The sequence below is a fragment of the Leptidea sinapis genome, chromosome 19 (genome assembly GCF_905404315.1).
Source record: "Leptidea sinapis chromosome 19, ilLepSina1.1, whole genome shotgun sequence".
Classification (NCBI taxonomy): Eukaryota; Metazoa; Arthropoda; class Insecta; order Lepidoptera; family Pieridae; genus Leptidea; species Leptidea sinapis.
In genome coordinates, this window is record NC_066283.1 from 6,886,163 (window position 1) to 6,902,970 (window position 16,808).

General features: G+C 37.0%; 2 protein-coding genes across 2 annotated transcripts; both read left to right on the forward strand.

The window, feature by feature from the left end:
- Nucleotides 1-152: 152 nt before the first annotated feature.
- On the forward strand, nucleotides 153-11,830 carry LOC126970051 (uncharacterized). The gene is made up of 7 exons (XM_050815731.1): nucleotides 153-249; nucleotides 1,398-1,661; nucleotides 2,703-2,887; nucleotides 7,266-7,423; nucleotides 9,173-9,244; nucleotides 11,269-11,395; nucleotides 11,517-11,830. The coding sequence occupies exons 1-7, from the start codon at nucleotides 190-192 to the stop codon at nucleotides 11,557-11,559; spliced, it is 909 nt and encodes a 302-aa protein (XP_050671688.1). The 5' UTR covers nucleotides 153-189; the 3' UTR covers nucleotides 11,560-11,830.
- Nucleotides 11,831-13,427: 1,597 nt separating this feature from the next.
- Nucleotides 13,428-16,694, forward strand: LOC126969695 (uncharacterized). Its single transcript, XM_050815241.1, has 5 exons — nucleotides 13,428-13,574; nucleotides 13,919-14,800; nucleotides 14,867-15,258; nucleotides 15,320-16,245; nucleotides 16,582-16,694. Exons 1-5 carry the CDS (start codon nucleotides 13,428-13,430, stop codon nucleotides 16,692-16,694), a joined length of 2,460 nt encoding a protein of 819 aa, XP_050671198.1.
- Nucleotides 16,695-16,808: the final 114 nt, after the last annotated feature.

Below are 16,808 nucleotides of genomic sequence, written 5' to 3' on the forward strand. Positions count from 1 at the left end.
AGGAAATCGCATTTATAAAATATTGCTTAAAAAAGATTTTGAAAAATTATGCCTCGTTTATATAGTACCAAACCGGACGATATTCTCGTCAAAAGCAGTCAATAATTATGTAAAGTTAATGAACCAAGAAGATTTAACGTTCCTTGCATAATTAGAAAACGCGTTGGTTTTGTTTGAATGTGATTGAAAATGCATAAATATTTTGTGAAATATGTGATATGTTTTTGTTTACTTTTATGTACACAAGAGGTTTGTAGTTAAGTACTTTTTATAGAGTAGGAGAATACGTACGGGTCACCTGACGGATAATGATTACCACCGCCTATGCTCTCTAGCAACATTAGGGATACCATAGAAGCGTTGCGGGCATTTCAAGATCATGTCATGACTATCGATGGTAATTGAACAAATGAAGAACATTTCACAGTTAGTGGAAGAAAGTTCCTTGAGAATGGAACTGTATATAGACGGCACATTCAAACCTATATAGTGAGAATAGTTCCTATTTGTGCTCGTAGCATTTAGTGCAATGCTGTAATCCAGCGGCACGAGTCGGGTTAATTAGCGGTACATACCCGTGAAAGATGTGGTAGATAACACAAATTTAAGCGTAATATTAACACAATGTCACACAGACTACATACGAGCAATTATACCCAATTTTGTGGAAGGGCCTGCAGCACCTTTGGTGAGCTAAGCAGAGCTCGGGCTTTAAGCATTATTTCGCTTAAATGTAGACACCCAGTTTTGAAGATAATTGGACTTTATCTGCCAGATGATTGCGGTGCTGGCAATCGCTCAAAACCCAACATTCCGATGATGGGCATATTCGGTATCCTAATTGTGATATTCCCAAGAAACATATTTCATCCGACTCCCATCTAAGTATGATTTTAGGAGCCCTACATGACAGTTCTGAGTATATGGCATCTATAGTACTATAATAAATCGTCTTGCATAAGAAGAATATATAGTATTGGAGATGTGTCACAATTTTTCGGTACCCAATTCTCATGGGATTGGATTCCAAGTAACAATAATGACGTCCTTTAAGGACAATAGTCCTGAAAGATGAAATGGAGCCCCTTGTGCCATACTCGATCCAAAATATTCGCTTTAAAAGTAATAGGCCTACTTTTAGGTATTGTCGAGGACCGCCGCCGATCTGTCCATGTTGAACCAAATTAGAACACGAAATTTCATAGGCAGTTTTTCAAGCTCTGTCTGTGCCTAGGTACTTCGGTAGTGTACATATAAGAATGTTCATAAAATGTGTGGTAAACACATACTCAGCGGATGTGCGCGGTTTGATTACCCTCCTATTAAAAAAAAGGGTGACAATAAATAGCATTACTTATTATATCATTTTTTTCATTAATGAATCACCATCTCAATAGATGAACAGCACCAAATTCGAAACCTTAGACAAAAGGTATCACTTGGTGTCGGAGGCGTATCACAGAGCCAAAACACTCTTCATTCAAGGCCGCACACAATACGATAAGCTCAAGGAGAGGTCTCTGAGCACCATGGATATGTTCCTGGATCTTGTGGAGATTCTGAACGAGCACATGTCACAGGAACTGCGGAGTGCCATCGTCAAGTATTACAAGATCAAGTTCTTACATGATTTCAATAATTACGTCATCAACATGGAAGAGGTAATTTATTTAAAATGTTATTTGTTAATTGTGAATATTCCGACTTATCACCGAGTTTATTACAAAACCTAATAACCACATCAGTAGCCAGCAATTGTTTACGATATATTGTGATTATGACTTGACGAATTCCGATATGATGTGTCATGTGATCATTGACCAATGAGCAATCACCCCGCTCCCCTTTACTGAATCTATAGGAGTCTATTGGGTTATGAGGTAGATGATACGGGTATAAACGAGTGGTAACGAATGTGACGTAGGTAAGTTAGGATGACAAATGTAAATTTTTTGACCTACTATTTTTTTGTTGCTATGAACTATGACGTCATAGTAGGTTCATAACGACTAAGCGCGCCAAAATGGTAGGTGTTTCATATATCAGTATGTAGATTTGTTTTAAATACTTTGTGTTATCTAGCATAGTGAACTGTATACTAAAAAAATAAAAAGCATTTTTGTAGATTATCCGGAACAAACATAAACGGAGATAGGTAATATTTATTATTTTATGGTATAAGTATCTACCTTATCAACATACCTAATATACAAACAGACTCTTCAATTTAGATTGCATTTATATTTTATAGATATTTAACTGTTTTCCAACAATAGAAGTTAGAGTTATGACTGGAGGTTAAGGTTTTTCAAATCTCACATTTTTAATGGATGGATTCTACTAACTTCAGTCAACATGTATCTGGGTAGAACTGTAAATCGTTCATGTCGTTTGAAAAAAATTGATAAGAATAGCGCATCTATGAAACAACTTTAAATTAATTAATAATTATTTCGATGGTAATTGATACGCCTGCCCATTACAATGGCACTAAATTTGCGCTCGTCACCTTGAGACAAGGTGTAAAGTATCATTTGCCCAGTAATTTCACTAGTTTCATCGCCCTTTAGGCCGAAAAACAATAATGCTTAAAAATTACTCCTTCACGGCGGAAAAAAGTGCCGTTATGGTACCTACCCATAATCTAGCCGGTATCCTGTGCAAAGAAACCTCAGGTCTCTACTAAATTACTTAATCAACAGATAATGGACATTATTGAGCACTGTCTGATTGGACCGACAGAGAAGTTGGCATTCGTCCGCAACCAATTCCACAACATGATAAAAAACTTTGAGGACGTGCGAAACTTCGACACCGTGGACAAGTGTCACGATGAGTTGCCCGATGAGGTCTCCGCAGCCCACTGCATCCTGCATCAAGCTGTGCTGTGAGACACTTGCTGATTATATTCAATTAGTTGAAAAATTCGTTGGAGACAGAGTTAATTACTTTAATTAATTACCTGTATGTATGTTTGTTTGTAACCGACTCATTTGGGCGCGATTTTGACCCATTTTACTACACATTAATATGATAAAATTATTCCATTCTTCAATTTGCAAAATAAGATTTTTGTTAATTTATATAATTTTCACCAATTGTCTATTAGGCAGCAATTGATTTTAATTTAGTTCGGTTTTCTATACATACATATTATCACGCCTCTTTCCCGTAGGGGTAGGCAGAGACCACTTCTTTCCACTTGCTACGATCCTTACATACTTGTTTCGCTTCGTCCACTTTTCTGCTTTCCTGTTTCTGCCATACCCAACTTTCACTTCCGTACATGAGTGTTGGAACAAACACCCCCTCATGCACAGCCAAACGAGCTTTATTAGACACCTTCTGCCTGTTCATAAAGGAGTACAAAGCTCCATTCACCATGTTTCCTGCATTCACTCTTCTTTCAATATCACTCTCATACTTTCCATCTCTTGTAAATTTAGAACCCAGACACACAAACTCATTCACCTGTTAAATTTTTTCATCTCCAATCACAATATTGTAATCTGTCACTACCTCATCTCTTTCAAACACCATCACTTTCGTCGTCTTTACATTCATCTTCATTCCCTTTCTACCAAAAGCTCCATTCATAGCAGTTACCATCTCCTGCAACTCCTCGGCCGAAGATGCAAGTAATACTTGGTCGTCAGCATAGGGAAAACATTTGATGAGTAACTCATTCATTCTCAACCCACTTTCATTCTCTTTTAAATCTGTCAAGCAATTATTCATGAACAGATTAAACAGTCACGGTGACGCTACACATCCCTATCTAACCTTTTTCGATATTAAACCATTCCGTGTATGCCCCGTTTATCCTTACACAAGCACTAGAATCTCTATATAGAGATTGCAATGCTCGTATGAGGACACTGCTCACACCGTGCACCGTTCGCGGACAATATATCCCCTGGCACATTCCCTATTTGGGGTCGGCCCTCCTGATACAAGATCGCCACTGTTTGCGATCTTGGGTCATTACTGGCGTTAAGCCTAGCATCGTCATGTCTTTGTAAACTGTTCTAGTCCAGGTAGTTGCTGGGCGGCCTCTGCCTCTCTTTGCCTCATCCATATCCATGACTAGTCTCGTCATATGGTGTTCGTCCCTGCCCATACCAGCGTAATCGGCCTTCCTGCATTTTATGATGTATAGATGTAATTTTAAAGGTGCCTCGGATATACTCATTACGAATTTTGTCTGACCGTGTAACACCCCCAGACCAACGCAACATTTTCATTTCGGTGACATGCATTTTTTGTTCGTCACACTTTCTCATTCCCCAGCATTCGGATCCATAGAGCAAAGCTGCTCTCACTGCTCGTTTGTACACGGTGCCCTTAGTTTTAATTGGCATTTTTGCGTCACATAGAACACCGGTAAGAGATCTCCACTTCAGACATCCTGTTTTTATTCTATTTTGAATATCACTTTCGATATTGGCTTTAGTGTTAATAATGGACCCGAGATATTTGAATTCGTCAACCTTATTCAATGGGTTGCCCTCGAGTGTGGGTGGTGGCTGGGTATATGTGTCGCTTTCAGAGAAATTGCAGTGCATATATTTAGTTTTCTGTCGGCTCACTCTTAGACCTTTTCCCTCCAATGCTATCAGCCATGCTTCGAGGCTTCTTTGAAGTTCCGACCTTCCTTCCGTTTGTGATTCCTCTACTAGGACTACATCATCCGCATATAAAAGTGTCAACGGGGCCGATTTTTGAAGATCCTTGGTGATGTAGGCCATGACGATGTTAAATAGCAGGGGACTCAGTGCAGATCCTTGATGAACGCCGACTTTCACTTCAAAGCTGTTACTCATGCCAGCAGGTAACACAACTCGGGTGGTTACGTTTTTATACATGTCTTGAATTGCACCGTTCGCGGACAATCCTGACCACAATTCATTCCACACAACTCTATCATAGGCCTTTTCTAGATCTACGAACGTGCAAAAGACCTTCTTGTTTTTAGCCAAAAACTTTTCAGCAAGGAAAAGACCTGATCCGTATATCCCATTACCTTTCTAAATCCCGCTTGTGCATCCCATACTTTTATAAATTGAAAAACGGTACAGCTGGCTAGCCACTATGCCCTGTCCAGCCCTCAGCATCTCGACGGTAATCCTGTCATATCCTGAGGCCTTACCTAATCTCATACTTTTCAATGCTTTCACTATTTCGTCCATGCTTATCTCACTTTCATCAACATTTATATTAGTTTCAATAGAAGGCGCCGGGTGTTGTTCATGCACATCCTGTCTTTCAAACAAACTTTCATACCTCTTTATCCATCCACACATTATAGTTCTTTCTTCCTTTTTTCCTTACCTCAACAGCAACATTCACGACTCCTTTTTTGAATGTCTCCCACAAATCTTCAATCACACCTATCTCTTCTATGCCTTTAAAACTTTCTTTCAGTTTCTCTACATACTCGTCTGTCTTTTCTTTTTCTTGTAGATTTTCCACTTTTACTCTGTCCAAAACACTCGTAGGCTCAGCTCGTCGATGTCGCCACCGTTTAAAAAGGCCACGCATTCGGGCTATGACCAGGAAGTGATCTGCTCGAGGCCTACACCGCGGTATGCCTGAGCATCTAGCACTTTCTTCCTCAGTCTTTCATCAAGGCATCATTCATTCATTCAATGCAAGGCGTGTTTTTTAGATTTTTTAACCGACTTCCCAAAGGAGGAGGTTATCAATTCGATCGGTATTTTTTTAACTACTAAGTAAGTACTATTTATTTAATAGCATAAATGGTTCAATTGACTTATTGTACGCCTACCTAGCCGTCTCTATACGCCGTTCGTGGGGCTTACAATCATTTTTGTGAATACAAATAGTACCAATATTTTCTTTATTGTATCTCCAGAACCTATAAACAACAATGTATGTTTTATAATACGCCAATCATTTTCCGAACCAATATTATTTCGAACCAATTTTATGATATTTTTGTAAGTATTTCTTTTATATAGAAAAGAAAAGTATGTATATGCTCCAGACATTTGTTTTGGGCTGTGTTCATATCCAACGTTTGATCTAGTTCATAACATCTCATAGAAATCTATTGAATATAACAATCCTATTCGAGTAAAATATAAGCATACACCTTTGGTATAGAGTCATGTGGGGTAACCGTACGCAGCGGGTAAGTGTACGCAGTGAACATCGTGCGAAGGACGCAGTTGACAACTGGTCGAGACATGTCGTATTTAGTTCGCACCAGGGGGGTGCAACTTCCCTACATTGGCACATGAAAAAAAATTGCATTGAAAGTGCTGCCACCTATTCTATTAGGTACGCTGCAACTTCACCACGATGGCGATAATTTAATATACATGATAGATTGATTAGATGGAGCTAGTGATAGCAAAAAACTCAATTAATTTTTTTTTATTTACTTTTATGGGTTGGGATAAGTGTGAAGGGGGAAAGTGTCCGCAGTATTGAAATGCGTATACTCTAAGAGAATAAGAAAACCAAAGATGAACATGGAAACCAAAACTAAGCCAAAGAAGAAAGATAATATTAACCTTTCCGCATCGGCCGTGCCTAATACTAAAACTAAAGACAATAACAAGAATAAATGTTCATAGCAAGACTGTTATTGTCCGTTGTGTCAAGAAAAATACGAAGATACGGCTGAAGCATGGATTAAATATTCAATTTGTAAATCTTGGTGGCACGAAGCCTAAACCAGCTGCGAGAGTGGCATATTTACTTGTGATCTATGTGTAGTAAAAGATTAAGTGTCGGATGTGCGTACACTTTTTCGACGTTGCGTACACTTAACCGAAGGCATGCGGACACTTTCCCGCCGATACTGGTAAGTGCCCGCATTTCTCTTGATGATTAAAACTTTCAATAAAAATAACAACCATTAATAGAATTTTAATAAATAATAATTTAATTGCGCTCGTCTCCTTGAGATAAAAGATGCTAAGTCTCTTCAGACCGAAACACAGTAATTGTTACACATTAGGTACCTACTGCTTCACGGCAGAAATAGACGCCGTTGTGGTACCCACAATCTAGCCGGCATCCTGTGCAAAGAACCTGCCATTGGTGAGTTTGAGTGGTTTCACTCTGAAATCTCGCACCAAGGAGGTTTTATTTTGATGCTAAGTAGCCAGTACCTCAAAACGACAATTTCAAGCATAAACCACTATAAGTTTGTTTTTAATAGAGCACACTGTAAGGTAAAAATCAAAAGGTGATATTCTTCAGCCTTCCTCTAACAGATACGAGTTATAGTACAGATTCAACGAGACGATGCAAGATAGTCTGGTGTCCATAGTGGAGATGAAGACTAAGCAACACGCCCGAGATGTTAACGCGTCACTATACGAGGTGCCACCGTGTCTCAATTATTTTGTGCCTCACTTCTTTAATCAATTGCTGGTTGATTCATTTTCGGGTAAATATTTTAGTGAAGTTTATTTTTCAATATCTTCGTCCACATTTAGAAGGTTATGTAAAGTTACAGCATTCAGTTGTGTAAAATTAAGATTTATGTGGGTACCTAGTTGTTTTTGTTGTTCAATTTTAATTTCTTATAAAAGCTTAAAATTTAACAACAGAAGCCGGGTTCTCGATGATCGTCCAGCCTCCACAAGAATGTACCATATTTTACCCCGGGACGGCCCCTGCACTTCACGAATCTATAAATGTGTGGTGTCAATACGTCGGCTAGTTTTCCGAAAGACAACCTCGCTCTGTCTTGAAAAGCTGCTAGGGCTGACGCTGCCAACATTAACCTTTGCTGATAATTTTAAATTTCCACTACAGAAATAACTACAGCACTGATACATGGCTATTGAAATACATATTTTTACCAACATCCCGAACGTATATCCGGCTTAAACTAACTCATACATAGTATATTATTATCAATAGCTTAAACATTTACTTATTTATCAAAAGGAAATGCATGCAATTAACACTCACCCATTCTCCCTACACTCAACTCACGTTAAATACACCCTAAATTATAAGGTAGAGGCGCCAATGAAGGCCGACTTAATTTAAAAACTTAATACAAATAAGTCGTAAATAAAGAAAAAACATAATGGAAGTTGTAATATATTTATTTGAGAAACAAGATATCTAAAAAAGTAGTACTTGGCATATTAAAATAATTGTAAACACTTTTTAGAAACTTGGTATTCGGCTATCATGGGAAGCTGGTCGCTCAACACTTTTAACATAAAACATCAAATAAAAGCACATCCTTCACATAACATATATATCACATAATTCATAAAAGGTAAAATATCAAACAAAAGATCAACTTTGAAAGTAACTTATTGAAAATATAATTATAAATCAGTTATTTTTTCTAAATTTTTTTTTAATGTCATTCATAGGTTATGTAAGGAATGCTGTAAATTTACTTTGAGATCAATCAAAATATAGGTACTTAATTAGTTAAAACAAATTAGTCGCTAATTAAAGACAGTAGTCTTTAATTAAGTTTGTACACTCCTAACAAAAAAATTAGAAAAGAATCTCAAAAATAATTGACTTAAAAGTTTAATCAGATCTTTAATTGCACTCTGGACATGAATTCCTCCTCATCGTCTTTGGTTAAGCCCACACAGACTTCATGATACCATTTTTGACAATTTTGGCAGTGGTGCATATCTTTAAGTCTATCCACCTTGCATCCATGGCAATACCCACCATGTTTTTCGAGTGTTTTAGATTCCTTCTTCTTACTTGCTTTTGTCACCTTCTTATTAATATCTTTATTCAGTCGTGTTTCTCTGGGTACTTTTTTAAGTTCATTACCTTTTTTCTTGTTTATTTCTTTTTTACCTTTATTAGAGTCACTCGCCGTTTTTTCTTTAGTAGTATCAAACAAATCATTAGTTATTTTCTACCCTATATAATTCATTACTTTTCTTCTCGGTTTGTATTTAATGGTAGCGAAGTTAGGAGTGGGGATTTGTTTGTTGAATTGTGATTTATCAGAATGTTATTTCAGTTCTGATAATGGTAAATTATCTTCTGGATCATCAAGTGGAACTTTATTGGGCTCAGAGTACAAATTTTTTTTGAGGTCCGTATTTAAATATTCTTCGTCTGATTCAGAAGATAAAGTATATATTTTAAAACGATTTATAAAAAAAAATTGGATGGCCTTTATCAAAATCCTCGTTTTCAGGTAAATCAGGCGTACTTAAACCTAAACGCGGTATTAAAGGCTGCTTATTTAAGCCAGAGGTAGAAGGAACAGGTGAACAAAACTCTGTACTTCTATTATATTTTTCCAAAACAGGTAGTTTTTGAATCGGATCTTGATTCTCCAAGTTGTCTGTGTTAAAGTCTTCTAAAGAGGAGTTATAATCAACAAATTTTTTGACAAATGTTGGAGATTGCGGATAAGATTCAACGATTTCGACGTAATTTGCATAATTTGAGGATACATCATCGTGAATGAAAATTGATGGTGATTAATTCCTGTCTTCTTCATCATTTGAAATATTTTCATCCGAATGATTGTTGCATCTTGGGTATATAACAGGACTTCTGAATGAATCGTAATGAATAGAATCTCTTGAAGGTAATGAATTAGAAACTGAATCAGGCATTCTTGAGGAACTTGCAACCTGTGGATCAGGCATTAGTGTTAGGACTGAAGGTGCATCCGCTTCTTCAGGAATTGCGCTGGGATCGTACGGGAAGAGGCCAGTAGCTCTAAACCCACTGATTATGTTGTCCTTGTTGTCATGCAAATAGACCAAACTTTTGTAAAAAAATTCGAAAAACGAGATTTGTACAGTTTACGTTCTGGATGCTGATATGCATTCAACAAAACCTCCTCGTCCCAAAAATGTTCGAAAGACTTCTTAACGGATTTGTGTAGCGGTTGAAGCTCATGAGTCGTATTTGAAGGCAAGCAATATAGTACAATATCATGGGCATCAGCAGCGTCAACGATTCTTGCGTCTAAATGTGAGGAGGCCCCATCAAAAATAAGTAGCATTTTCCTGGAGATTTATTCTGCCCTATGTGATGTATGAAATTAACAAAAAGTTCGGTTGTCATGCTGCCCTTCGGAGCCATTTTGACTAAACTACCAGGTGGTAAATTGTCACAAAATTCTGGTCTCTACCTTTTACCCTTAAATAGTATCATAGGTGGCACAGTGTTGCCCGTTGCACTTACACATATAGCGACTGTGACATTTTCTGCATGTTCTTGACTGATCAAGTGCACTCTCTTGGTCCGGTTTGCTGCAAAAACCTTCTGTTGGTGGTGCAATGTTAGACGACATCCCTTTTCGTCCATGTTATAAAAGCGTTCCGGGTGGTTGGAAATATTTAAATCATCGTATATGTCTTTTGGGGCTTCAAAATGTTTTGAAACTATTGCCTTGTTAAGTTTTTGTGTTCTAGCGGGATTTAACAATTGATCACGTCGAAGTAAAATATCAGGATTGCATTTCATAAAATTTGTAAGCCGTTTTTTTTCAGCAATATTCTTTTTATCACTAAAAAGATTCGGTACATTATTCACTTTACAAAATTCGTAAGCCTGCTTCCCAACTATTTTGGGAGTTAATGGCATTCCTATCTGAGACAGTCTAATTATCCTTTTGCATAAATCTTTTTCTTGTGATTTATCAAGAATAGGGGCACGACCAGTTCTATGTGGTTTCTTAATGTTCGCCATGTTATGCCATATGTTTCAGCAGCTTTACGCTGTGACATTTGGCAGCTTTTTACTGCTTGAAGGGCGGATTTCAACTACGTTTTCTGTCCATTTTCCGCGCCGTTTTTAGTTGAAGGCTCCATTTATATCTGCGATAAAAAAATGCATAAAATACTAACACTACATTGCAATACTCCTAAAAAGGCCCGGGCTACGTTTGGGACATATACTATGGGCCATGAAAGGAAATTACACCTTAGTCGAGTATAATTTCGTAAAAATACAAAAAAAGGAAATAAAATAATAACACTCCCTTAATAACTGTTCTTTACTGTTTTTTTTTGTTTTTATTATCAGTTTACCAAATCTAAATCAACTTAATTTACCTAATAGGTACCTTTTGCCTGAAACATCATTCGATTCTGTATATAGAGGAAGAAATATCTGGAGAAGGGCGTTGTTGAAAGTAGTGTAATAGCACAGTAGACTACATGTGTCTACTGTGGTAATAGTGTTTAAATTCTCTTTCGGCGTTGTCAGCTGCGCTTACTTTGTCTTATGTTATTGTTCCGAAATAAACATCTTATTATTATTATTTATTTTCAGATAACTGCGAATTTATGCGAGTAGTAAATGCCTCAATGGTCGATTTTACTTCAGATAAGTGGCGAAATAATTTTGAAGCATTATTTCCCAAGAAATGGGGACCTTTAATTTTAACCTTAAAAGAAAAGTAAGAAGTTATCTCTATTCATTGGCAATATCGAGTATCTGTTTTTATTATACACTGTGTAATAATGCTTTGAGTTGTATTTTAATTGTTTCTAATAAGTACTACTTTTCTATCATTTTAGAGGAAAAACGCAAGGAATCAAGTATATACAAGAGCATACATGACATTGCTTTCAGCTAATATTTCTTCTGAAGTGATATACTTCTTTGAGTAGTGAAGACCTTCATTCTAATTAAACACACCTATATAATCTATTTGCTTTATTTATTTTTAACTTCTTTCCCAATATCCAAATTCCAGTTAACAACGTAATAAATACGAAAGTCGTCTACTCTTAGTTGTAAATACCTACTTAGTTATAAGTCGGTAGGTAGTATAAAACTGATATATTTGGATTAAAAAATATTATGAGGCATTTCACAAGTGAAATTCAAGTTCATGTGGATATATAAGTGATTAACGAGTTAGTCATATGACGACTAAAAAATCTATATTAAGACTGCCTGTTACGATATAGGTGCTATAAGCCTCTCTAATAGAATCAATTGAATAATTTGTAATAAAATGATAAAAATTTACTAGTTTCTGATTCCTTTGTATTCATCCTTCAACTACGCTACCTAACTAATGTGTATGACAAATTTGAACTTTCGAGGTCAGCTAGAACTGGTTTACGGCCGTTCCCAATATTCAGTCTATCTCCGGTTGCGGCCTACTTCAGATAAAAATCGTTACTATCTGTCTGTCAATGGGAGGACGTATAGCTTACCAGCGATAGAAGTTTGTATGGAAATTTCAACTCACGCGTGCCAATATAAGGCGATAAGAATGACTTATCGGGTGTTTTGGGACAGCTTCACATTATTGACAGCTAATTACTGACAGTAGAAGGTAGTAATTTATCTTTTACAAATTCAATTTCAAAAACACTTTATTCATGTAGGTCACAGAAATGACACTTGTGAATGTCAAAAAAAAATATATAAATATTGTTTCTTATTGAATTTACCGCTACTTCGTAAAGGGTTGAGCTAATGAGAAGAAGTAGCAAGAAACTCATTTCCACTCTTTTAAGTCAAGATTTACATTTTAGTTGTTTTACAAATCATTTCAATTACAATATATGCAAAGTGACCCAACAAAAATACTCAAAAGTCAAAAACTGAAAGGCTTACATGAGTAAGTCAAAAAAAGAAAAAATAAGTAAATGAATACTTATAAACACAAAAGTTATTGAGTATAGTAGATGCATCAATCCACACATACCGTAAATAAATAGAGGCATTATGAGAGCTTTTCATAAAATAAAATATATAATAACTTTAACTTTAAAGGAAATAATAATAATAAAAAAACACATCAAGCAGACCTCCCGGTAACAAGATCATCCAGCCCCCACGAGTAGCACCCGTTCACGAGCGTGACACATGGACCAGCCTTCGCCTCCCTCGGCCATATTTTAGGGAAGGGAACGACCCGCCCCACGTCGCCGCCACAAGCAGAGGCATTTAAGCGAGCATGACGATACCTGTCACGAGAAATCTACCGAATAACAAAACAATTCAAGTTCATCTACATATTGTGCAATACTTACTAAATGCCTCTACTTACAATTTTGTTTCAAATTACATAACTCATGATAATGATTATTAAAATTGATTAAAAAACAGAAACAATATTAATATTTAAATTTTATAACTATAATGACATTTATCAAACTAAGACAGACATGTAACAGCCCAGCAGCTCAGTATCTCTATCTGTAGATAGTATATTGGGAACGGCCGTTAGAATGTTGATCTGTAGGTCAGTCAGTAATAAAAATTATGATTTTTGGAACTTAATATGTAATCTAAATAACCGTTCAGGTATGTTTATGAAATTTGGTGCAGATATGTAAGCTTGGTGTCTCCTACAATGCATTTGAGAAAACTATGGCTTCAGAGAGTTGGCCACAGGGAATATGCATAAAACCCTGGTCTCAGCCCTTTCGTGGGTCAAAATAATAAGTACCAGGCATGTAGCCACAAAGATGTTCAAGTTGGGAATATATTATCAAAACGTACGTTGGTTAAAATCCAAGCTTCAAACATTTAGAACCAACTTAACAATATTGGACGATATTAATATAGTTGCTATTACAGAAACCAACTTAGACAAATCAATTCATGATTCAGAGGTATGTGACTGTGTAAACTGGTCGATATTAAGAAAAGATAGAGAAGCTCGTGGAGTAGGGGGAGTTCTTCTTGCTTCTCGCTCTTGTGTTACGAGACAGCACACTGTGAAGACCTCTGGGCGAGAATCAAAGTTGCTGATAAATATGTGTACATAAATGTTATTTATTTGCCACCACGCACTAGTGAGGATATATACTTTGAATGGTTTAATAGTGTGGAGCGTATCTGCTCGAAGTTTTCATGTTGTGAAGTGATTATATTGGGAGACTTGAATCTGTACAGCGCAAGTGTTAATGTAAATAATTATTTTCATTGTTTTCTAAGTCTTTGTAATCTTTATCAGTATAATAGCGTGACCAATATGAATGAGAGAATATTAGATGTGGTGCTCACCAGTGCTGACATAAGTAAGGCCGTACGAGTGAGGGAAGCTACCCTGCAGGAGGTGATCACTAAGATCGACCCTCACCATCCTCCCTTGATGATTGAATTAGAGTACCCATTTAGGAGTGAAGTACTTTTAATTGATCCTACAAATATAGATAGCAATTTACACTGGAATTTCGCAAAAGGCGACTTTGATCAACTTTATAGTTTGCTAACGGATACTGATTTCAACGAACTTTACAAAATCAAAGATACTGACGCAGCTCTACAGTTTCTTTATGGAGTCCTTTGTGCAATATTTGATCAATCCGTCCCGAAAAAATCGCGAAAAACTGCACGTCATAGAGTATATCCCGTCTATTACACAAACACAATAATTTGTGATATAAAAATGAAAGCTTTCTATCATAGATTATGGGAAAGTACTAGTGATATATGTTTTTATAGGATATTCTCAGAATTGCGACGAAAAATAAAAAGTGATATTAGCTCTGCATACTCTAACTTTATACACAGAATTTCAACACAATTGTTAACAGAACCAAAACAGTTCTGGTCATTTGTTAACGCCTTGCGGAGTAAAGGTGCTGAGGAGATTAAAGTCACACGAGCCGGTAAGGAGTATCAGGGAGTCAATAGTGCAAATGCTTTTGCGGAGCATTTCAGTTCAGTATTTGTAGATCAGGAGCCGCGCTTAGACTGGCAGAGTACCAATGCCAATTCGTACTCCCATGCAAGGCAAGTGAATATACAATGCTTCTTGGAGTCTCACGTCCGTACTTCTATCAAAAACCTTAAGGCTGCTTCTTCGCCAGGACCTGATGGAATACCAGCATATGTAATTCGTGGTTGCGTTGATATTTTGATTAAACCAATCACTTATATATTTAATTTGGTTTTACAGACAGGTAACTATCCCTCAGTATGGAAGAAATCTCGAGTTACTCCTATTCTCAAAACAGGATCCAAGACTGCGGTGGAAAACTATCGGCCAATAGCAATTCTTTCAGCTTTAGCTAAATCTTTTGAGAGTGCCTTGTACGACATAATCTTACCGCAGTATATTCCCTTCGTTACTGAGACGCAGCACGGGTTTCTCCCACGACGATCAGTAAGCTCAAACCTTCTCCACCTTGTGGATCTTGTATCATGGGAATTAGAGCAAGGCAACCAAGTGGACGTCATCTACCTGGACTTCCAGAAGGCGTTCGATCGGGTTGATAACGACGTCATGTCATGTCATTCACAAATTGGGGATGATTGGTTTCTCGCCAAAACTGTTAAAGCTTTTTGCAAGTTACCTATCTCAAAGAGAGCAATTTGTTAAATATGGTGAGTTTGTATCTAATCCTTATAGAACGCGTTCTGGAATTAGTCAGGGGTCTAATTTGGGACCTTTGCTCTTTATCCTATTCATAAATGATCTCCCAGAAGTCATACAGGATTCTGAGGTGTTACTGTTTGCTGATGATCTAAAGTTGGTCAAGGCAGTAAAGAGCTCAGAGGACTCCTTATCTCTACAAAACGACTTAGATCAGGTTTACAAGTGGAGTGTTGATAATAAGCTGTTTTTTAACCTGTCGAAATGTGAATTCATGTCATTCTCACGCTCCTCCGCCGTGCAAGAGTTCAATTATTTAATTGGTGATGTGCCGGTGATGCGAGTACAGGAAGTACGAGATCTTGGGGTTGTATTCGATCCTAAGCTCACGTTTCACTCACATGTGGAGACTATTGTTGAGGCTGCTTACCGACGGCTTGGATTTGTTCTACGTAATGCATCTCATTTAACGAACCAAGCACTTCGTATCCTTTATACGGCGCTAGTCCGTAGCATTCTCGAGTGCAACTCAGTTGTTTGGAACCCACATGAGAGCAAAAATACTTTAATGATCGAACAAGTCCAAAAACAATTCCTTAGACATTTGTATAAGAGGCAATATGGATACTATCCATTTATGTACCCAACACTCTTTTTGCAAGGACATCTGAGCTTTGATTCACTGCAGTTACGTAGGTACGTAGCTCTTACTAAGTTTGTTCTCAAAATAATTCGGGGCAGAGTGGACTGCGTATACTTATTACATCGTTTGTTGCGTTTCTTTGTACCGACCTCGTACGTACGCGCGCGGCGACACGCACTATTAGCGCAGCCACCTGCACGCACTCAAGCGCATAAGCACACGCCTGTAATACGAGCCATCTGTCTTCTAAACTCTGTACTTGAGGTAGCACCACAGTGTGATCTATTTGCCAGCTCGATGGAATGTTTGGTCAAAGAATGTAAGAAAAGATTTGAGAGTTTGATGCCTGTAAGCTCTATAAAATAAGATAACTAGTTTATAATTTTCATTGTTTGTTTTTTCTTTAGTATAATATCTTTGTAACGCTTTAGATTTAATCTGTAATGTTACATTGTATCTTTGATAAATAAATAAATGTATCTCGCAACTCTCAATACATATTTATGAGAAATAGTCTTTGACTTATGAGGGGGTCAAAAGTGGTTGTAATATTATGTGGTTGATGTAACGGTGCTTCTCGCGAGTTTATCTATAAGCTACTATATATTAGCATGGACTTGGCTTGACATGCTAGCACGTGTCTAAATAAACACAGCTGCAATGGAGGTTCCATACTTCGACTCTGTCTCCAATAATTTTCAGCAGTATCTGGATAAAATACCGCTAAAAACGAAATCCAGTACAGTGGAATGTGGACATTTATATTAACTTTCCAAAAATTAAACTTCCTTAGTATCCTCCGAAAAAAGCCGCGAGAGAGAAGGCAGAGTGACAGGGCACATTAAAAATTAACGTTTCATTATATAAAATAGTAATTATTAT

What these genes read in the sequence shown, in the direction of transcription:
- LOC126970051 (XM_050815731.1), top strand. Translation starts at nt 190, where the DNA reads ATGCATAAATATTTTGTGAAATATGTGATATGTTTTTGTTTACTTTTA. An exon ending in ACGTCATCAACATGGAAGAG is followed by an intron (nt 1,662 to 2,702) that starts GTAATTTATTTA and finishes CTTAATCAACAG; the next exon opens with ATAATGGACATTATTGAGCA. An exon ending in ATCCTGCATCAAGCTGTGCT is followed by an intron (nt 2,888 to 7,265) that starts GTGAGACACTTG and finishes GTTATAGTACAG; the next exon opens with ATTCAACGAGACGATGCAAG.
- LOC126969695 (XM_050815241.1), top strand. Translation starts at nt 13,428, where the DNA reads ATGTTCAAGTTGGGAATATATTATCAAAACGTACGTTGGTTAAAATCC. An exon ending in CTGATGGAATACCAGCATAT is followed by an intron (nt 14,801 to 14,866) that starts GTAATTCGTGGT and finishes TTGGTTTTACAG; the next exon opens with ACAGGTAACTATCCCTCAGT. An exon ending in GGAATGTTTGGTCAAAGAAT is followed by an intron (nt 16,246 to 16,581) that starts GTAAGAAAAGAT and finishes AAATAAACACAG; the next exon opens with CTGCAATGGAGGTTCCATAC.